The sequence below is a fragment of the Diceros bicornis genome, chromosome 4 (assembly GCF_020826845.1).
Source record: "Diceros bicornis minor isolate mBicDic1 chromosome 4, mDicBic1.mat.cur, whole genome shotgun sequence".
NCBI classification, from domain to species: Eukaryota; Metazoa; Chordata; class Mammalia; order Perissodactyla; family Rhinocerotidae; genus Diceros; species Diceros bicornis.
Window position 1 is genome coordinate 78,347,682 of NC_080743.1, and position 20,208 is coordinate 78,367,889.

The 20,208-nt window shown below is 35.6% G+C and overlaps 1 protein-coding gene across 3 annotated transcripts in view; it reads right to left on the reverse strand.

Moving 5' to 3' along the window:
• NSL1 (NSL1 component of MIS12 kinetochore complex) overlaps window positions 1-20,208 on the reverse strand; it is a 34,686-nt gene that overhangs the window by 6,535 nt on the left and 7,943 nt on the right. The window contains exons 3-5 of one of the 3 annotated variants that reach the window (XM_058539820.1): window positions 19,662-19,792; window positions 17,829-17,883; window positions 529-606 (exon numbers count right to left, since the gene is read on the reverse strand). In XM_058539820.1, the coding sequence (XP_058395803.1) occupies window positions 529-606; window positions 17,829-17,883; window positions 19,662-19,792 (264 nt within the window). Of the gene's footprint in view, window positions 1-528; window positions 607-4,335; window positions 4,366-17,828; window positions 17,884-19,661; window positions 19,793-20,208 lie in introns of all 3 variants that reach the window. The other 2 variants (XM_058539822.1, XM_058539821.1) reach the window with 2 other exon arrangements.

Here is a 20,208-nt window from a genome sequence, read left to right on the forward strand (position 1 = left end):
AATCTAAAAATACAATTAAATTTTTAATAGATTTTTTAATATTAAAATTTTAATATTCACATTTCTTAAAGTACAAAAACATAATTTTTAGTATTTAATGTGGCAATAATAGGAAATATTTTCAAATCATTTCTATTCATAAAAAGAATGAGATTCCTGCATGTTGTGTATTTCTATTCATTAACATTTGGGTCTAGTCCTATTAAAAGGACTCACAAATCTTCTATTACATATTTCCCATCAGCTTTGTTGCTTTTCTAATAACTATATACTGTACCAAAACTCTTTGCAATTAAAAATGTTGGAAATGCTCTAAGTAATTCATTGTGTTTTGAAAAAAAGGGAGTATGAAAGTCCTAACTGAATCTAAAACATTTCATAGTTAATGATAAAACGTAGCTCTGGTTGCAAAGATTTGTTTACTTTGTTTCTTTTTAGTTCAATTTACCTTTCCTGCACATGTTAACTAACAGAGATAGAAAGAATACTTGAAGAAATATGATGATGTTAAGTCAGAATAGTGGTTACCTCTGATGGCAGCAGAATACTGAACAGAAAGGAGCACAAGAAAACATTTCTGGGTACTGGAAACGTTATATACAGTGTCTGTAAAGTTGGAAAGCAGGATAAATGTGTCAGTTACATTTTCAAATAATATACTCAGTATCTTTTTCTTCAACCTCAAATTGCCTTTTCAGGTGAAATACTTCTAAATTTAAAGCAATGGGTCCAATTGTTAATATGTAAAAAATACAATAAATACACTATTTTCCCTATGTTCTCAGATTTTTTTGGACACTTTGGATTGTATTTATTGTACACATGAAAACATAACGGGCACATTATTTGAAAATATAACCAATATACTGCTTAAACATAAGTTTATCCTGTTTCCCAACTATGTAGACACTCAGTATATCTCGATCACGGGGGCAGTTACATGTGTTTACGTTTATTATGTGTATACGTTCAAGTTATGTTCTGTATGTTATACCTCGATATATACACACATACACACAATAATGAACAAAATCTTTTTTTTAATATAGTACGCTCTCTTTTTTTTTTTAATTTACTTATTTATTTAGTGTGTGTGAAGAAGATCAGCCCCGAGCCAACATCCATGCCAATCCTTCTCTCTCTGCTGAGGAAGACTGGCCCTGAGCCAACATCCGTGCCCATCTCCCTCCACTCCATATGGGACGCCGCCACAGCATGGCCCAACAAGCGGCACGCTGGTGCATGCCTGGGGTTCCGAACCAGGGGCGCCAGCAGCGGAGCGCACGCACCCAACCGCCACGCCAAAGGGCGGCCCCCCAAAATCTTTTTTAACATTTACTCTAGAAAGTTATCTTACTTTTATGTATAGGGTAAGGCAATTATATTCTTAATGCAATTGTTATTGCATGATTTACAAAATAATCTATCATCTAAGAGATTCTTAATTTTGTTATAAACACGTGCCACCTTCAAAAAATTTCTCTATAAACCCACACTAATGGACAATAGCTATTTTCTCTGTTGCACAATGACAATGTAAAAAGTGCCAAGAGTAGTTTGGTTTTATGTGTAAAATGTAGTTAGGTCCCAGGCTTGGATAATTATAAACAAATTTTCACACATGAATATCTGGTGGAATATTCTAAAGTTCTGCTAGACATAGAAAACATGTAGTATTCCTGGCCCCTGACTACAAAATGCCAGCTGTACCTTCCCATTACTGTGGTAACCAAAAGCTTCCCCCCACTTTTTCAAAAGGGCCGCTAGGGGGCAGTACCGCCTCCAGTGAGAACCATGGTACTACTTATCTTTCAGACTTCCTTGGGAACAAGAACCTCATTCTCCTAATCTTGGACTGCCCAGTGTTGAACACAGTGCCTGACAAGTACAGCAGGTGCTCAACATGTATGATGGGCCAAGGCTGTGAGAGAGCGTGCTGTGCAGGCACAAAGGAGGGTGAGGTTAATCTAACAGGAATTAAAAGGAGAGTAAAAGCTTCACAGATGTTATAAAACAGTTGCCTTAAAAGAGGATTTGGTGCTGCATGGCTGGGGGTGAGTGGGAATAGGAAGTATGTGGTAGAGGATGTGCTATACCAAAACAAGGGAATAAATCAAGAAACAAAAAAACACAGGAAACATGATCCAAAACACAAGAGAAGCAAAGGAAATTCCCAGGAAGGTGAGGAAAGGAACAGACAGGATGAAAACTTTGCAGTAGGCCTAGAGAGCAACCAGTCCCGATTAGAATAGGAAGACAAAAGCCTTCCAGAGGAATATCGCCAAGAAAAAGGAAAAGGTTTCAAAAATGAACTTGATGGATAACCTGAAGAGTTTACTATATTTGAGAGGAATTTTACAGTTCTATTGAAGTGTCTGGGAAAGATTTAGCAATAGATACAATAACAAACAAAGAAAACAGAAAAAAAAAAGAAATTATTCCTAAGGGGATGCAAAGCTGTTCAAGAGAATCTAGTAATGATTACCTGACTTATACTGAAGAACACTTATATAGTCATAACAACATAAATACTAAATACTACTGAAAAAAACGGAAGATTAAAAGTGAAGCTGATGAACGTAGATTAGATTTTTGCGAAACTTGGCTACGAAAAGAAAGACAGTTCAGGAAAGAGAAACACAATGAGGTGAAAGCTTTCCCTAGCTGACCCCTGACAGCCCATTCTTATAGTAGTGTGAGCTGGCACACACGGCCAATCAATCTCACGTAAGACCTTTAGCAACCCCGTGAAGCAAGCAGGCTTCATCAGCCTCCTTTTATAGATAAGGAAACAGAAGCTGTGAGAGCTGAGAAACATGCCCAGAATTGAACAGAATTAGAACCCACATCTCCTAGAATCTTAAAGCACAATGCCTTCTATATTCTATATGTAACTTTTCAAAAAATCACTTTGCCAGGAATTATACCATACTCATAAGAATATAAGTTAACAAATGGTCAAAAATTAGCTCCAACATAAAAATCTCCTGAAATAAAAATAAACTATCCTGGTAAAGAATTAAAAATAGAACAATTTTAGAGTTAAATCTTTTTTAACTATTAACATTACAGTACCTTTTTTTTTTAGTTAAGTGAATTAAATTCCTTTCATGGAAAACTAAGGAGCATCAATAAATTTAAGAACAAAACCAAACACATAAAGATTAAAAAAAAAAACCACAAAGTGGGGAAAAACAAACACACAATTAACAATGATCATTAAGTATGTAAATATGTTGCCTGTAAATGCATCAAAAAAGCATTTTCCAACATTAATATCTGCTAAAGAAATTTCAAAACATATAAATTTTTCACTCTCAAGATTTATTTTTTTCTCTTTCCATATGCTCTTTTTATTGATGTCACAATAGTTTATAATATTGTGAACTTTTAGTTGTACATTATTGTTTGTCAGTCACCACAGAAATGCATCCTTTCACCCCTTGTGCCCACCCCCCAACCCCTTTCCCCCTGGTAACCATCAAACTGTTCTGTCTGTGTGTTAAGTTTACCTTCCACATATGTCACTCAAGATTATTTTAAACTGATTTTTCACTTTTTGTAACTAGTAAGAGCATACAGGTACTCTTGATACACAAACATTTGACTTCAGAATGTCTCACATGCAGATGGCTGGTCCCTACCATGCAGGAGATGGGGACAGGCTTTCTTCAGAAGCATTCCCAATGGCTTTCTTCTCCATAGCCTTGATGGGAACATCTTTGTGGCACCACTATTTACCCTTCTCCCCACAAACAAAGGTGTTTAGCGATCCAAACTATTCCCCACAAAATCCTATTTAAACATTACGTAGTATAACTACATGTGCATCTGAAATGTGATTTTCCTAATATTTTTCATGATAAATGTGTAGTATTTCAGCTACATCATAGGTTAAATAGGTCTTTAAACGGTAGCACAGAAACTCACCCATTTATAATACCACTGTAAATTTTTTTCAGGGGGAAATGCATTTCCAATTCCAAAGCTCAGATTAAATATGAATTTTTGAAACATAACCATTTGTAAGCTGGTGACTACTTGTAAATATTCTGGCAGCAGCTTAAGCAAGTCGGCACGATTAGCAAAGAAGAGGAACTGCTTGTAAGGCCTCTGCTTGTAGGGTCAGCAAAAGAACTGGAAGTATCATTAAGTCCACTGTAGAGAAACTTAAAATAGCTGCTTGTCATCACTACATGTTGAGTGACAGGAAAAATAAAAGAAGTTTCTTCAATTAACTTCAAAGAACTCTTTAATAAAGAAGACAACATGGAAGCAATTATTAGTTTTATTAATAGGATCACAAAAAGTTATAACTGACAAATGAAAACTCACCTTACTGGTAGACAGCTAATCAGAAGACTGCTGCAAGGATATTAAAAAAAAAAAAAAAACAAAAACAGTTCGCTCTTAAAAATGTGGAAGTTGGGCATCCTTGAGTACACTGCCTTCCCTAGCTACTTGCTTTCTAAAGCATAGGGAAATGAAAAAGTGGAAATGAAAGATTGAGTAATGAACCTAGTTTTGCTTTCAGGTCACTGCAACTGACTAAACTAGGAAACATGAACTTCCAAAGGCCTGCACAAATTCAGAAATTCAGCAAAAAAGCATTAACTAAGTCCTTCCTTTCTATTTCCAATATATTTTATGAATATGAATGAGCAAGTATGCATAACATAGGATATCTGGCTTGTACTGGTTTCTAAAGAGGTAACTAAAGGCATGAATAAGAACCACGAATTGAAAAGTAGCATCTCTGGTGAAAATGAAACCAAAAACTCAGCAGTGATTTATGACATTCTGGAAGATAACTCTTTACTACAACTTAAAGAGATACATTGAACACACTTGCTAGGTGGCACGTAGATAATCCTCTGCATTCATTCCTACCTGCACCTCACCACCTCCTTCAGGACTGAAGAGTTGAATCTCTCTTAAGGCACCACATACTTTCAAACTCCTAGCTTGTGTTACCTGGCCTCGGCCAAGTCTCTGACCTTATCCTATAATGCTCTTTCCCTCTATTCCCTCTACTACAGCCTCATTGGTCTTTTGTTCCATAAACAGTCAAGCTCCTTCTTGACTTAGGAACTTTGTTCTAGCTCTTCTCTCTAAATGAAAAGCTCTTCCTCTTGAAAGTCACAAGATAAATTCCTTCTTGTCACTTCCTCAGAAAAGTGTTTCCCATCACCTAAACACATCACCCTGGCACTGATGTTACTTATTTATTTTTATATTTGTTTATACTTTTCTTTTCCCACCAGAATGTAAGCTCTGTAGAGCAAGGACCTTGTCTGTGTTGCTCACCATTATATCTTTCACACTGGAAAACAGTTCTGGCATATAACAGACATTCAACAAATATGTTCAATACATGGATGAATACCAGTCACTCAGTCAGTATTTACTGAGCATGGTGTTGTATGCTGGCCACATACACTGCAAATACAAAGTAAAAAAAACTCATGGAGCTTTCAGTTTTGTGAGAGACCACAAATAAGGAAATACACAAATACTTATATACTGTAACAAGTGCTATTAAGGAAATAAACAAGTGTTATGACAGAGAACTGGGGAGAGGTTATTTTAACTAGGGTAGTTAGAGAAGATCTCTCTGAGGAGGTAACATTTAAATGACAAAGAAAAATTGAGAAGATGCCAACCTTAGAAGCACTGGGGAAAAACATGTGTGAAAGTGAGGCACTTTCAAAGAACTGAAAGATGGGCACGGGGCTAGACCAAAAAGCAAAGTGCCTGACATGAATTTAGAGAGGTGGGTGGGGGCCGGATCATGTAACAGAAGGCTAAGGAATTTCAAGTTTATTATATATTTTTTAAAATTGGAATATTTTAGGATTTTAAGCAGAAGAATGAAAGCTGATTTGTGTTTTTAAGAGTATCCTAGACTTCTAGTCAAGTTGGTCTTGGAAGTTCACAAAACTATCCACCTTTGTCCAAAACATCACTGAATAAATATAGAAAATTAAAGGGACATATCCCAAAGCATATACAAAACAAACATTTTTATGAATCAGAAAAAAGTAAAAGAGAAAAAGCTGTTAAGTCAGGCTACAGCTGCAGACCCACTGGTAGGTAGATGGCAGGTAGGCAGTAGGTAACCAGGAATTTGCTTCCCACAAGATAAAAGGGGCTCAAAGTGCTTCAGAAGAGCAGGAAATAGGGAGAGTCAGCTTCACTGAATGAAACCAAGGGCTAAGACGGAGTTTTCCTACCCTGGAAAGGAGGCTGAAAAAAAAATGCCATTAACCACTGCCAGGAGCTGAAGCATATTTAAAGCTACACCAGAAGCGATGGGAAGCAGATAATGCCTCAAAGCCTGGGCCTGGACCAAGCTGTCTGCTGACTCAGTGACTAGATCCACTATCTCCAATATTACAGTGGAACAGGGGCCCCAGCCACGCTGCCAATTTAAGACATGGTTGTTGCCTGGGATTGTTCAGGGGCCAGGTGGAAGGTAACCACAAAACTACTAGACAGGAAGCTGGGAAAGCAGCAATAGGAAAATAAGCACATGAAAAATATTTAGTCAAGAAGTGCTTACAAATCAAAATTCTAAAATACATGAAGAAATTATAACCATGAGAGACAGCTAATATAACCAATATTAAGGAGAGGAATTTACTGTAGATGGAATAAAAACAGAGCAATCTGAAAATAATTTTTAAATGTTTAGGATCCTCTGATAGCTAAACGAAACTGTAACAGATATTGCAAAAAAAAATAAATTATGAAATAAAAACAAAAATAATACAAAAACAGAAGAAATGACAGAGAAGCAAAGTTGAAGGATTAGGTTCAAGATTTTCTAGAAGATGGGAGTCCTCAGATTGAAAGTATACATGCAGACGTGAGTAGGAGATGGGAGGAAAGAGGAAGCAAGCAAAACAAATAAAATACCTCCCCCACAACAAAAAATATGCATATAATCTATTTAAATAAAACTGTGTGTGTGTGTATAAAAGCATGAAGAAATTACCAATAAAAAGCATGGAGTTGAACTATATGTTACATTGTTGAGTGGGGGAAAAAAGTCACAGAATAAAACATTTTTGTATAATACTTACATAAAAAAATAAACAACTCAAACCCCCCTGTCTGCCTGTGTATAAATGCACTGATAAGATCTAAAATTAGACAAGGAAGCTGTTACAGTAGTTGTCTATTTGAAGGTGTATGGGATCAGGTAGACTTGAGAGGACAGATTATGCTGGATTTTCCTTTTCTACTATATATATATACACCATTGATTATTTAAAATTTTATATTAAGCTTACCTTTATTAAGAGCACAAAGACTATTAAAATATAACACAATTTAAAATATAATCATAGTTTAAAATAATAATAAGGTTAGATCTATGCAGTTGAACTGGAAAATTTCCACCATATATTTAGGTTAGAAGAGTAAGTTGCAGATAATTTAAATACATAAACCAATTTTCTGTAAAATAAATTATGGCTCCAAAATGTTCAGTGCATATGTGTTCTTATATTATTAATATGAGCAGAGAAAAATGAATAAATGCATTCATACCAAGTTAACGTTGGATATCTGAAGGGGTAGAGGATGGGAAAGGAGAAAGCCAAAAACAAAAAGTAAAAAAATAGAATGCTATCCTTATTTTTTTAAAGAAAAGAGCATGTATAATATGATCCCATTTATGTAAAATTATGTATTTATTACATAAATATTTCTTGAGTGTACTATGTCAGATAATGATCTTAAAGCTAAGGGATACAGAAGTGGAAAAACAAAGTCCTTGTTCACAGGGAGTTTACAATACAGTGGTGGAGAAGGGAGGGGAAAACAATAAAATAAACAGAAATTATACAGTAATGTACGTGGTAGGAATAAAAAAAGCAGGTTAAAAGGGACAGAGCATGAGCAAGGGGGTCAGGAGGGATGCGACACAGGCTGTTAGGGAAGACCTCTCTGATGAGGTAACACTTTGAAGAGAGAGCTGAATGAAGCGCGAGTCAGAAAGGTAGTTTCATACAGGAACCAGGGAGGAGCAAGTGTGAAAGCCACAGGGCCAGCATGTGCTTGGCACGTCCTTGGGGCAACAGCAAGAATGCTAATGTGGCTGGAGCAGAGTAAGCAAAGGTGAGAGTGGTAAGAGACAGGGTCAGAGAGGAAATCAGAGTAGCAGCCAGGGACCAGGTCAGAGAGAACCTTGTCGACCAATGGAAGATGACAGGGAGCCACTGGAGGGTTTTAAAAAGGGGGTGACATAATCTGATTATGCTTTAAAAGGAATCCTCCGGATGCTGTGTGGAAAACAGGAATGGAAGGAAGGAGACTGGTCTGGACACTATTGTGGTAGTTCTGCTAAGAGAATACGGTGACACGGATAAGAGCAGTAGAGATGGATTTGGTGAGAATACGGTGACATGGATAAGAGCAGTAGAGATGGATTTGGTGGGAAGTGACTGGATTTGGAATATGCTTCCAAGGTAACGGCAGTAGGATCTGCTGGTGGTCTGAAGGTGAGGGCATCAAGAAATATATCATAATACTGGTCACTGGTCATAAACATGTTTAATAGTGGTTATCTCTTGGGTACGTGATTTCATGAAATTTAAATTTGTGTCTTATGCTTTTAATATTTTTGGAAGGTGCATGTATTTTTAAGTAATCAAGAAAAAGCAATAAAGTTAATGTCAATGTAAAAAACATAAGAAACAAGTACAAAACAAACACCATGCTAGATAAATAAAAATAAATATCTAGACATATCGTGGTAATACTGCAGAACATTAAGAATACAAAGAAAGGGGCCGGCCCCGTGGCTTAGCGGTTAAGTGTGGGCGCTCCCCTGCTGGCGGCCTGGGTTTGGATCCCGGGCGTGCACCGACGCACTGCTTCTCCGGCCATGCTGAGGCCGCGTCCCACATACAGCAACTAGAAGGATGTGCAGCTATGACATACAACTATCTACTGGGGCTTTGGGGAGAAAAAGGGGGAAAAAAAGCAGGATTGGCAATAGATGCTAGCTGAGGGCTGGTCTTTCTCAGCAAAAAGAGGAGGATTGGCGTGGATGTTAGCTCAGGGCTGATCTTCCTCACACACACACACAAAAAAAGTGTAACCATTAAATTGTATTTTTTAACAAGAGAAGAACTAAAATTCTAGATACAAATAAGAAGTTTAATTGGGGAGGGACTGTGCTTATTCAGTGGGTACAGTGTACTAAGGTCTTTGTCCTGCCCAGAAGAGGACCTGAAATACTGAATAATTTCAGACTTGATTAATTTTAGAATTATAGCATGCTAAAATTTTATAGGTAACAATAAAGGAATAGGAACATAGCATATAGCTTCCAAACCAGAAAAAAAGAAAAATGAGAAAATAAAGAAAATTCTAACATGATAGAAGGCAAAAAAAAAAAGGAGGGAAGGGAAATAGTAAAAGAAAACGCCTATATTTGGAAACTAAAAAGTATTTAGAGCTGAACTATGAAAGTCCTACATGTCAACACTTGGGGATGGAACTAAAGCAAGACTTAGAGATAAATTTGTAGCCTTAAATGCATTTGTTAAAAAATAAGACAGAAATAAACTAAATGTTAAACTCAAGAAGCTAAAACTAACACAGAAAATTCAAGAAAGCAGGAAGACCATACTAAAGACAAGATCAGAACTCAAGGCACCAGAAAACTAAAAAAAACAATAGAGAAACTCAGCAAAAATAAAGTCTGACTCTCTGAAAAGATCAATAAAAACAAAGAAACCTAGAGCAAGATATCAAGAAAAAAAAAGAAAGCATAAATAAACAATATTAAGAAAGAAAATATTCTTTCTCTTCATATACGGAGTAGAGATTTTTAAAATTATAAGCAATTACTATAGACAGGTTCACACAAATATATTCAACACATGGATTGAACAATTTTCTAAACAAATATTACCAAAATTGATTCAAGAAAAAACTAAAAATCTGAAGAAATCAATAACCATTAAATATACTAAATCAGTTCAATCAACATCATCCCCCCACATACTAGGCTCAGATTGTTTTTTAGATGAATCAACTCTTCAAAGAACAAATAACTTCTATCTTTACAGACTCTTTTATGAGAGCAGCATAATCTTGAGGAAAAATGAGAAAGGGACAGTATGTTTAAAAATACCATCTATTGGGGTTGGCCCCACGGCACAGTAGTTAAGTTCTCATGCTCCGCTTTGGTGGCCCAGGGTTCGCAGGTTTCCATCCCAGAAACAGATCTACACACTGCTCATCAAGCCATACTGTGGTGGCGTCCCACATACAAAATAGAGGAAGACTGCCACAGATGTTAGCTCAGGGACCATCTTCCTCAAGCAAAAGCAAGGAAGCTGGGCAACAGATGTTAGCTCAGGACCAATCTTCCTCACCAAAAAAACCACATATTCATTTTTTTATGACTAAAGATGCAAACATAGTATAGGCAAACATACTAAATAAAGTACAAGTATAAAGTATAGGAAAATTTAATACAACAGTGTATGACAAAAAAATATATTAATGAGTAAGAGGTTTTCTATATGAATGTAAAGATAATCATCAGAAAAATCTGTCAATGTTAATTTACCATATGAAGAGTTAGAGAAAAAGCATATGATTTTGGGGTACAAGGGAACTTTATAAGGGGTGGAAAATGTTCTACTACATCTGAATTGTGGTGATAGCTCATAGTTGTATATATTTCTCAAAACTAACTGTATGCATAAAATGGATGTATTTTATCATATGTAAATTATTCTTCATTAAGTTGGTTATACAAATATATGATCTCGGTCGATGCAAAAGAAGTGCTCAATAAAATTAAACACTTATTCATAATTTTAAAATTTTATGACCACTACCACCACTACTATTCAACATTATACTGGAGGTTCTAATCACCATAAGACAAAGACAACATGTAAACTTGGGAAAAAGACAAAACCCATCATTACTTGCAAATGATATGATTATCTACCTTTTAAAAAATCTAACTGAAACTAGATAAACCATTAGAACTAATAAGAGGTCAGCAAATAAAAATCAATGGTGTTCTTCAGACAAGGATGCCCACTGTCACCACTCCTATTTAATATAGTACTGGAAGTCCTAGCCAGAGCAATCAGGCAAGAGAAAGAAATAAAAGGGATCCAAATTGGAAAGGAAGAAGTGAAACTGTCACTATTTGCAGATGACATGATTTTATATATAGAAAACCCTAAAGAATCCACCAGAAAACTTTTAGAAGTAATAAACGCATATGGTAAAGTTGCAGGATACAAAATCAACATACAAAAATCAGTTGCATTTCTATACACTAACAACGAAGTAGCAGAAAGAGAAATTAAGAATACCATCCCATTTACAATTGCAACAAAAAGAATAAAATACCTAAGAATAAACTTAACCAAAGAGGTGAAAGAGCTGTACATGGAAAACTATAAAACATTGCTGAAAGAAACTGAAGAAGACACAAAGAAATGGAAAGATATTCCGCGCTCTTAGATTGGAAGAATTAACATAGTTAAGATGTCCATACTTCCTAAAGCAATCTATAGATTCAATGCAATCCCTATCAAAGTTCCAACAACATTTTTCACAGAAATAGAACAAAGAATCCTAAAATTTATATGGAACAACAAAAGACCCCGAATAGCTAAAAGAATCCTGAGAAAAAAGAACAAAGCTGGAGGTATCACACTCCCTGATTTCAAAATATACTACAAAGCTATAGTAACCAAAACAGCATGGTACTGGCACAAAAACAGACACACAGATCAATGGAATAGAATCGAATGCCCAGAAATAAACCCACACATCTATGGACGGGTAATCTTTGACAAAGGAGCTAAGAACATACAATGGAGAAAAGAAAGTCTCTTCAACAAATGGTGTTGGGAAAACTGGATAGCCATATGCAAAAAAATGAAAGTAGACCCTTACCTTACACCATACACAAAAATTAACTCCAAATGGATTAAAGACTTGAATGTAAGACCTGAAACTATGAAACTTCTAGAAGAAAACACAGGCAGTACGCTCTTTGACATCGGTCTTAGCAACATATTTTCAAGCACCATGTCTGACCGGACAAGAGAAACAATAGAAAAAATAAACAAATGGGACTACATCAAACTAAAAAGCTTCTGCACAGCAAAGGAAACCATCAACAAAACGAAAAGACAACCTAACAATTGGGAGAAGATATTTGCAAACCATACATCTGATAAGGGCTTAATCTCCAAAATATATAAAGAACTCATGCATCTCAACAACAAAAAAACTACCAACCCAATTAAAAAATGAGCAAAAGACCTGAACAGACATTTCTCCAAAGAAGATATACAGATGGCCAACAGACACATGAAAAGATGTTCAAAATCATTAACTATCAGGGAAATGCAAATCAAAACTACAATGAGATATCACCTCACGCCTGTCAGAATAGCTATAATTGACAAGACAGGAAACAACAAGTGTTGGAGAGGATGTGGAGGGAAGGGAACTCTCATACACTGCTGGTGGGAGTGCAAACTGGTGCAGCCACTATGGAAAATAGTATGGAAAGTCCTCAAAAAATCAAGGATAGAACTACCATATGATCCAGCTATTCCATTGCTGGGTATTTATCCAAAGAACTTGAAAACGCCAATGCATAAAGATACATGCACTCCTGTGTTCATTGGAGCGTTATTCACAATAGCCAAGACTTGGAAGCAACCTAAGTGCCCATCAAGGGACGAATGGATAAAGAAGATGTGGTATATATACACAATAGAATACTACTCAGCCATAAGAAACGATGAAATCCAGCCATTTGTGACAACATGGATGGACACTGAGGGTATTATGCAAAGTGAAATAAGTCAGAGGGAGAAGGTCAAATACCGTATGATTTCCTTCATTAAGTAGTAGATAATAACAACAATAAACAAACACATAGAGACAGAGATTGGATTGGTGGTTACCAGAGGGGCAGGGGGGAGGGAGGAGGGTGAAAGGGATAATTGAGCACATGTGTGTGGTGATGGGTTGTAATTAGTATTTTGGTGGTGAACATGATGTCATCTATGCAGAAATAGAAGTATAATGATGTACACCTGCAATTTATACAATGTTATAAACCAATGTAAAAAAAATAATAAAGTAGACTATAGCCTATAAAAAAAAAAAAATCAATGGTGTTCTTAAATACCAGCAATATTCAATTACAATATGTAATCCCAAAATGTTACCATTTACAATAGCTACAAAAAGGCAAAGTACTTAGCAATAAATAAAAGATGTGCAAAACCTATAAAGAGAAATTTATAAAACACTATTTTTTTTCTTATAACGATCTTTATTAGGTGTTTTTAAACACTTCTCTACATACATTACAGAATGGCTATCACATCCATCCCCTTAAATAACACTGTTTTCCATGTAGCAAGCAGGCAGCACTCTTACAACCATCTTTATTACCTGTGTTTATAAAACACTATTGAAGGACATTTTGAAAAACCCAAAATGAGATATAATATGTTCACAAATGGGAAGACATTATATTGGAAACACGACACTTTTCTCCAAATTAATCTGTAAATTACATGCAATACCAACCAAATCTCGCTAAGATTTTCATGCAATTTAACAAGATGATCCTAAAAATTCCTATAGAAGAGGAAAGGGCCATGAAGAGGCAACAAAATTTTGAAGAACTTGCAAGATATCAAGCCTTATTATAAAACTACAGTAACTTAAAAAGTGTGGTAATGGTACAGAGACAGCCAAGTCAACCAATAAAATTAAAAAGAGAGCCCAGAAACAGACCCTTAAAATATGTAGAAACTTGTACATGAGAGAGTGGCATTACAAAGCAGTGGAGAAAAGATGGCACTAATCAATAAGTGATGTTAGGACACCTGGCTATCAGTATGGTAGAAATTAGATCCCTTCCTCATAAAATTTTTTTTTAAATTTCAGATGGATTCAAGACCTAAACATGATAATCAAAACTGTGTAAAGAAAATAACAAAGGATTTTTATGTCACTTGGGCAGATGATTTCTCAAAGACACTGAAAGAACCAATTATAAAGGAAAAAAACCTGTAAATCCGACTACACTGAATTTTAAAACTTCTGATTTTTAAAACATATATAAGGTCATAAGACAAGCCAAAAATTGAGAACAAATATTTACAGTGCTTATAACCAAAGGACTGACATCCAGAATGCGTGTGTGCATATGTGTGTATGTATATGTGCCTGTGTGTGTTACTCTTAGAAATGAACAAGAAAAGTTCAAACAACCCAGTAGAAAAATGGGCAAAGAATATACATAGACAACTCACAGAAGAAACTGTAGGGTCAAAAAACATAAGAAAGGATGCTCAACCTCACTTTAAATACTACTGCATGCCCACCAAATTGGCAAAAAAAAAAAAACCCAGAAAGCCTGACTAAAAATTGCTGGTGAAATGTGGGGAAGCAGGAACTTGCATACACTGCTAGCGAGAATGTAAACAGATACAACTACTTTGGAGGGGCAGTAAAGCTCAAATATACTAAAACTGAACAGAAACAAACACTATAACCTAGAAATTCTGCTTCTAGAAATCCATCTCAGAGAACTGGTGGCATATTTACACTATATAAGGAGACAGGTATAAGAACGTTCATTGCAATACTGTTTATAACAGCAAAAAAGAAACAATCTAAGTGTTCCTCAGTAAACGAATCGATAAACACTGGTGTATTTATACACTGGAATACTATATATTAGCTAAATTAATAGAAAGCTATGTGTGTATACAATGTATACCTTATAATAATGCATAGCTTATAAGACATCTAACTGGTAAAATCGTAAGAAAATGATCTTTATATTAAAAACTGAGCTGCAGAATGATATGATCAGTATGATAATTCTTTACATAAAAATATACAAATTTCATACGTTTATGGATACATATCTATAAAGTAAAAACATAAAAACATGGATAGGAAGGATCCACACAGCTTGAGGATAGTGCTTACTCCTAAAGTAAATGGGATGGTAGAGGGGTACAAAGAAAGTTTCAACTGTTTCCATACACTTTAGTTCCTAGAGGGTCTGAAGCAAGTTTGGCAAAACATGAATAGCCCTTAAATATGGGCGGTAAGTACAGAGATGTTCATTATGTTATACTCTGTATTTTCTTTATGTTTGAAATATTTCAAAGGATTAAAAAAAAATTAACTCTACCTGATATATATAGAATGGAACAGAAAAGAGCAAGAGGAAAACATGAAGACTTCCTAGGAAGCATTTGTAGAAACCCTGGCTAGAGAGATGGTGACCTAGAATAGAGGTGACAATAGCAAGATGAAGAGAAGTAGATGAATGTGAGATGATTATTTCAAAGGAATAATTTGTAGGACTTATTGACGGACTGCATATGAGGAGTTCAAGAGAGGAAAGAATCAAGGTTGACTTCTGACTAAAACAATTTGCAGGTGAAGGTGCCATTTACTCAAATGGGAAAAACTGGGAGAGGATTCAGTTAGAGGGCATGAAAGAATCCTCTTTGATGTTGCTCTCTTATTTCTTCTACTCAGACAAAAGCTCTTTATGGGGAGAAACTGTCTGTTTTATCCCTGTATCTCCCAAAGTTCCTAACATAATTATGCCAAATCAATGTGATACACATTGCCTACGTATTGTGTTTTGAAAATCAGATAACCTTCTTCAAAAGTGTCAGCTTTCAAATAAATTTGATATCACTTAATATTCCAATGACAAAAAGAAAAAAACTTTTAAGAAGTTCCAACAAAAGTTTTCCCATGCAGCTTATTCAGATTTTTAGGTCCTATATAAATTTATGCTTTCCACTTTCCTCCTAAGCCATTTAATTGGTTTCATATGATTTTACCAGTTAAACGTATTATAAGCTATGCAATATTGTAAGGTATACTACTGTAAATGGGTTAGGATTTATCATAGGGTTATTATTACACAGCACCTCTTTACAAACTACTACTTAACGTGTTTTAGTTATAGTGTGTGTATAGAGCCACTTATCTCATCCCATTCACACCACAACCTCTGTAAGTGGGCAGGACATTTCTGTAATATTTAGTGACAAGAGCTGGAATTCACACCTAAAGCATCAGGCTCCAACTCTAAGATTCGCCATAAAGAAACTGAGGCTTGAAGAAGTCAAGTGACTTCCCCAAGGATGTATGACCAGTACCTATAAGCTAATTTTGCTGTGCTTAAAGGGCTGATCCTATTCTAAGCTTATGAACATTATGAAAATGTATAATGACAAAATCTCAACATTTCCCCAAAGTTAGATTCTAATTATTCCTTTGCTTACTTTTGAAATCAGAATCATATGATACATAAGATTTTCTCACTTATACTATATAACTGGAATGGTGGGAGTAAAATCATGTAGGTTTTCTAAGGATCGTTTAAGTAAATTTGTTTTCCCTCCTAAGATAAGAGGTTACCAAGTTTCATTAGAGGTGAATTAAATGTAGCTAAAAAATAATACTTGAGTATACTATGAAACCACAAGTTTCAATTATTATTTTTATGTTGTTCAAAATGAAAACAAATATATGTTAACCACTGCATTTTGGCAACTATTATTTTTAGTGAACTATGACAATTAAGTGCTGGGCCCTAGGTTAATTTTTATTGTCAAACACAGTGAATGCTGTGATTTTAACCAATTTCAGAATATCTTTATGCTCGTACTTTCCCCTCTCAGTTTATCCCATCAGTTTGGAAGATTTGGAAAGGGAAAGGGGGCATGTCAGAAAGTAGTTCAGAATTCGACAAAGGTAAGGTACTCAAAGCCATAAGTATAAATATCCCATACAAATAAATCAAGGTCTTAACTATTTTTTCTAATAGTTCAGAAATGGTAATTTTTTTTTTGGTGAGGAAAATTAGCCCTGAGCTAACACTTGTTGCCAATCTTCCTCTTTTTGCTGAGGAAGATCGGCCCTGAACTAACATCTGTGCCCATCTTCCTCTATTTTATACGTGGGATGCCTGCCACAGCATGGCTTAATGAGCGGTGCATAGGTCCGCCCCCAGGATCTGAACGTGTGAACCCTGGGCAGCTGAAGCAGAGCACTCGAACTTAACCCCTACGCCACCGGGCCAGCCTCCAGAAATGGTAATTTTGAGTGCCAAAGGCAAATTCCAAAAGATCTCTTAGGAAAATTGTTACAAATTTTAAAATGTGAGAATAGAGCCATTTAAAAGCATGTATGATCCATATTTCTAGCAAGGCCAGTTCTGTTGCTAGATTTTCATAAGTTTGTATCAATTTTATTTCTGTTTTAGAGGATGCATCTAAATAGAAATGGAATTAAGTTCAAAGGCATAACAAGCATGTATATCTCTTCTTAAGTTGAACATTATATTTTTTTGGATTTTATTCTGTCAACAATGAGAAACGAATGAAAGTTATTGCACTGGGGAGTGACACCGAGACAGTGCTTTAATAGTATAACTTTGGCTATAATGCAAAGAAAGGATAATATAACAGCAGTTAGAGATGGAACAGTAATATAATAAAAGTTAGAGATTGGGAAAGCATTATAATAGTCAGGAGAGAGCTTTATCAAGTCCAGATTCCTGGGTCCTACCCCTGGAGATTCTGAGTCAGTAGGTTTAGAGCAAGTTCTCATAATTCTAAGTGAAGAGCTAAACATGGATGACCGATAGTGAGTTAGAGCATCACAGGGAAGATACTTTTGATGCTGACACCTTTAGAAGAATATCAAGAACTCATAAAAATTACATGCTGATGCTTCGTTTCTACCACAAATGAACATTGACTCACCTGGATCAGGATCATATTTTAGGTCCAATGGCTGTACAACTGGGTGGTACTGCTTCTAAACATAATATAAATTAAAACAGATTCAATTTAACCACTTAATGCCTCATATAAATATTTCCTTCAGTTAATGTAAGTAAATATACTACATAGTCAGTAGCATCATCATTTGCAAAGAAAAAAACATTAGATCTTGAAATCTGTAGGGAAGGGAGGGGAAAAGAAGATAAGATCAGTCAAACTAAGTCCGAATTATACCTTTTATAGTATTGCCACCTACTGCATACATTAAGAAATAGCACTATAAAAAAAAGTAAAAAGGGGCTGGTGTGGTGGCACGGTGGTTAAGTTCACAAGCTCTGCTTTGGCGGCCTGGGGTTCACAGGTTCAGATCCCAGACGTGGACCTACCCATGGCTCATCAAGCCGTGCTGTGGCAGTGTCCCACATACGGGAAAAAAAAAAATAGAGGAAGATGGGCACAGATGTTAGCTCAGGGCCAATCTTCCTCAGCAAAAAGAGGAAGATTAGCAACAGATGTTAGCTCGGGGCTAATCATCCTCACCAAAAAAAAGTAGAAGAAGAAAAAGCAATCAAGCAAATTTAAAGACACAGAGATTGATTTTTGTATTTAAGTACAGGGTAGTCTCCATGTTATAAATGGACTGTGTTTCAAAACTTCATTTTAAGACAAATGTTTGGAACTCAGAACTCATATTCTCACAGAAACTGTTTTAAAAAGTGGCTAGGCTACCACCACGTCAGCCCACTAAAGCCTATATACTCTGTGATACACTGGGACTACAGTAGCACAACTAAAGGAATAGGATCCACAGTTCACGCAAAAAGAAAGAGGGAAATGTTCCTCCTTACTCTTGCCCAGAGCTAGCAGGAGCCAAAAGGTTTTTTAAAAAAGCTGTCTTTTTATCCTCACTCCATCCATTTTGCATGACTTTTTAACTCTCCACAGGAGTACCTCACCTAGGCCTGTGAACTTCCTTGCTTTTACACAATACTGATTACCAGGCTTTTTTCAGGGAGGGAGGGGTAGGAATAGGGAGGGAGACACTGGAAAATAAATACATTTTGAATGTTTTTCCTGAAGAAACTTTAAAGGGCGGGGGGATAGAATGGGGTATTTCTTTGAAAACTAACTGCTATGGAAGAAAAAAATGAAAAATTCTGCTTATAAACACTTTCTTTCTCTTAGAATGATGAAAATGTTGAGATAAAGTACTTGCCTTTGCTGCCCTAAAACAATTCATTAAAGGAAAGCAACTGGAAGATTTATATGTGAAACTATGCTAATTTCAAAAACTAAGGACAAACAGAATAGCATAATCTAAAATCGAAACGTGTTTCTCACTCCAGAGGCAGTGCCACTCCCAGCAAACCTACTTCCACCCTGTCATGATTTTTGGAGCAAAACAAGTTACACACAGTTCATATAGCCAATTTCAGTGTTATAAACAGGTACTCAATCTTCACCATCAATTTAACTAAAAGCTTCTCCAAAATATATAAACACATACAAATAATGTGCCAAACACAAAGGACAAATAGAAATAAGAGGTTTAAAAGATAAATTTCTTTTTCCTTCCCGGTCTCAGAATTAGGAAGTCATTATCAGTCTTCCATCTTCAAATTCTACCTTAACCTACTGTAACTTAGAACAGGAAAAGGTCTTCCAAGAGACAAAAGGTAGTAATTGAGGTAGGATAAACAAAGAAAACAAAATGTCATTTATCTCCATGTGGATCTTATACTTTATTATTTTTTTACTATAGTAAAATAGACATAACATAAAATTTACTATCTTAAAAGTAAATCGTCTTACCAGAATTTCTTGTTTTGCTTTTATGGTTTTGATGACACATTCAAGGATCTTTCTGGGATACTGCTTACGTTTTGTGGCTACATCTACTATGATTTCATCAAACTGATCTTCAAGCACTTTGATATCAGAATCTATTTCAAAAAAAAAAAAATCAAAAAAATTCCTTAAAACACATTGTTTATATTCTATATGGAAATGTAATCTAAGTAAACTAAATTTAAATAACACAAAATAATTAAGGAAAACAAATATGGCAAGTTCATGGATGCCCCTACTTTGGTGACCGACTCATGTACTGATTGAACAATTATTGAGCACCTATGGGAAGCCAGGCCTAAATCACAGAAATACAAAGATGAACATAAGATGATCGTTGCTGTCTATGAGCTCCCAGTTCACTGGAAGAAACAGACAGATAATTGTAAAGCAACTTGATGAATGCAACAGAGGTATGAGCAAAATGCTATCAGGAGACAGAACAGTGGAACACTAACTCTGCCTGCAGAATTTAAGACTTTAAAGAGAGAGTAACATTTGAGCTGGGCCT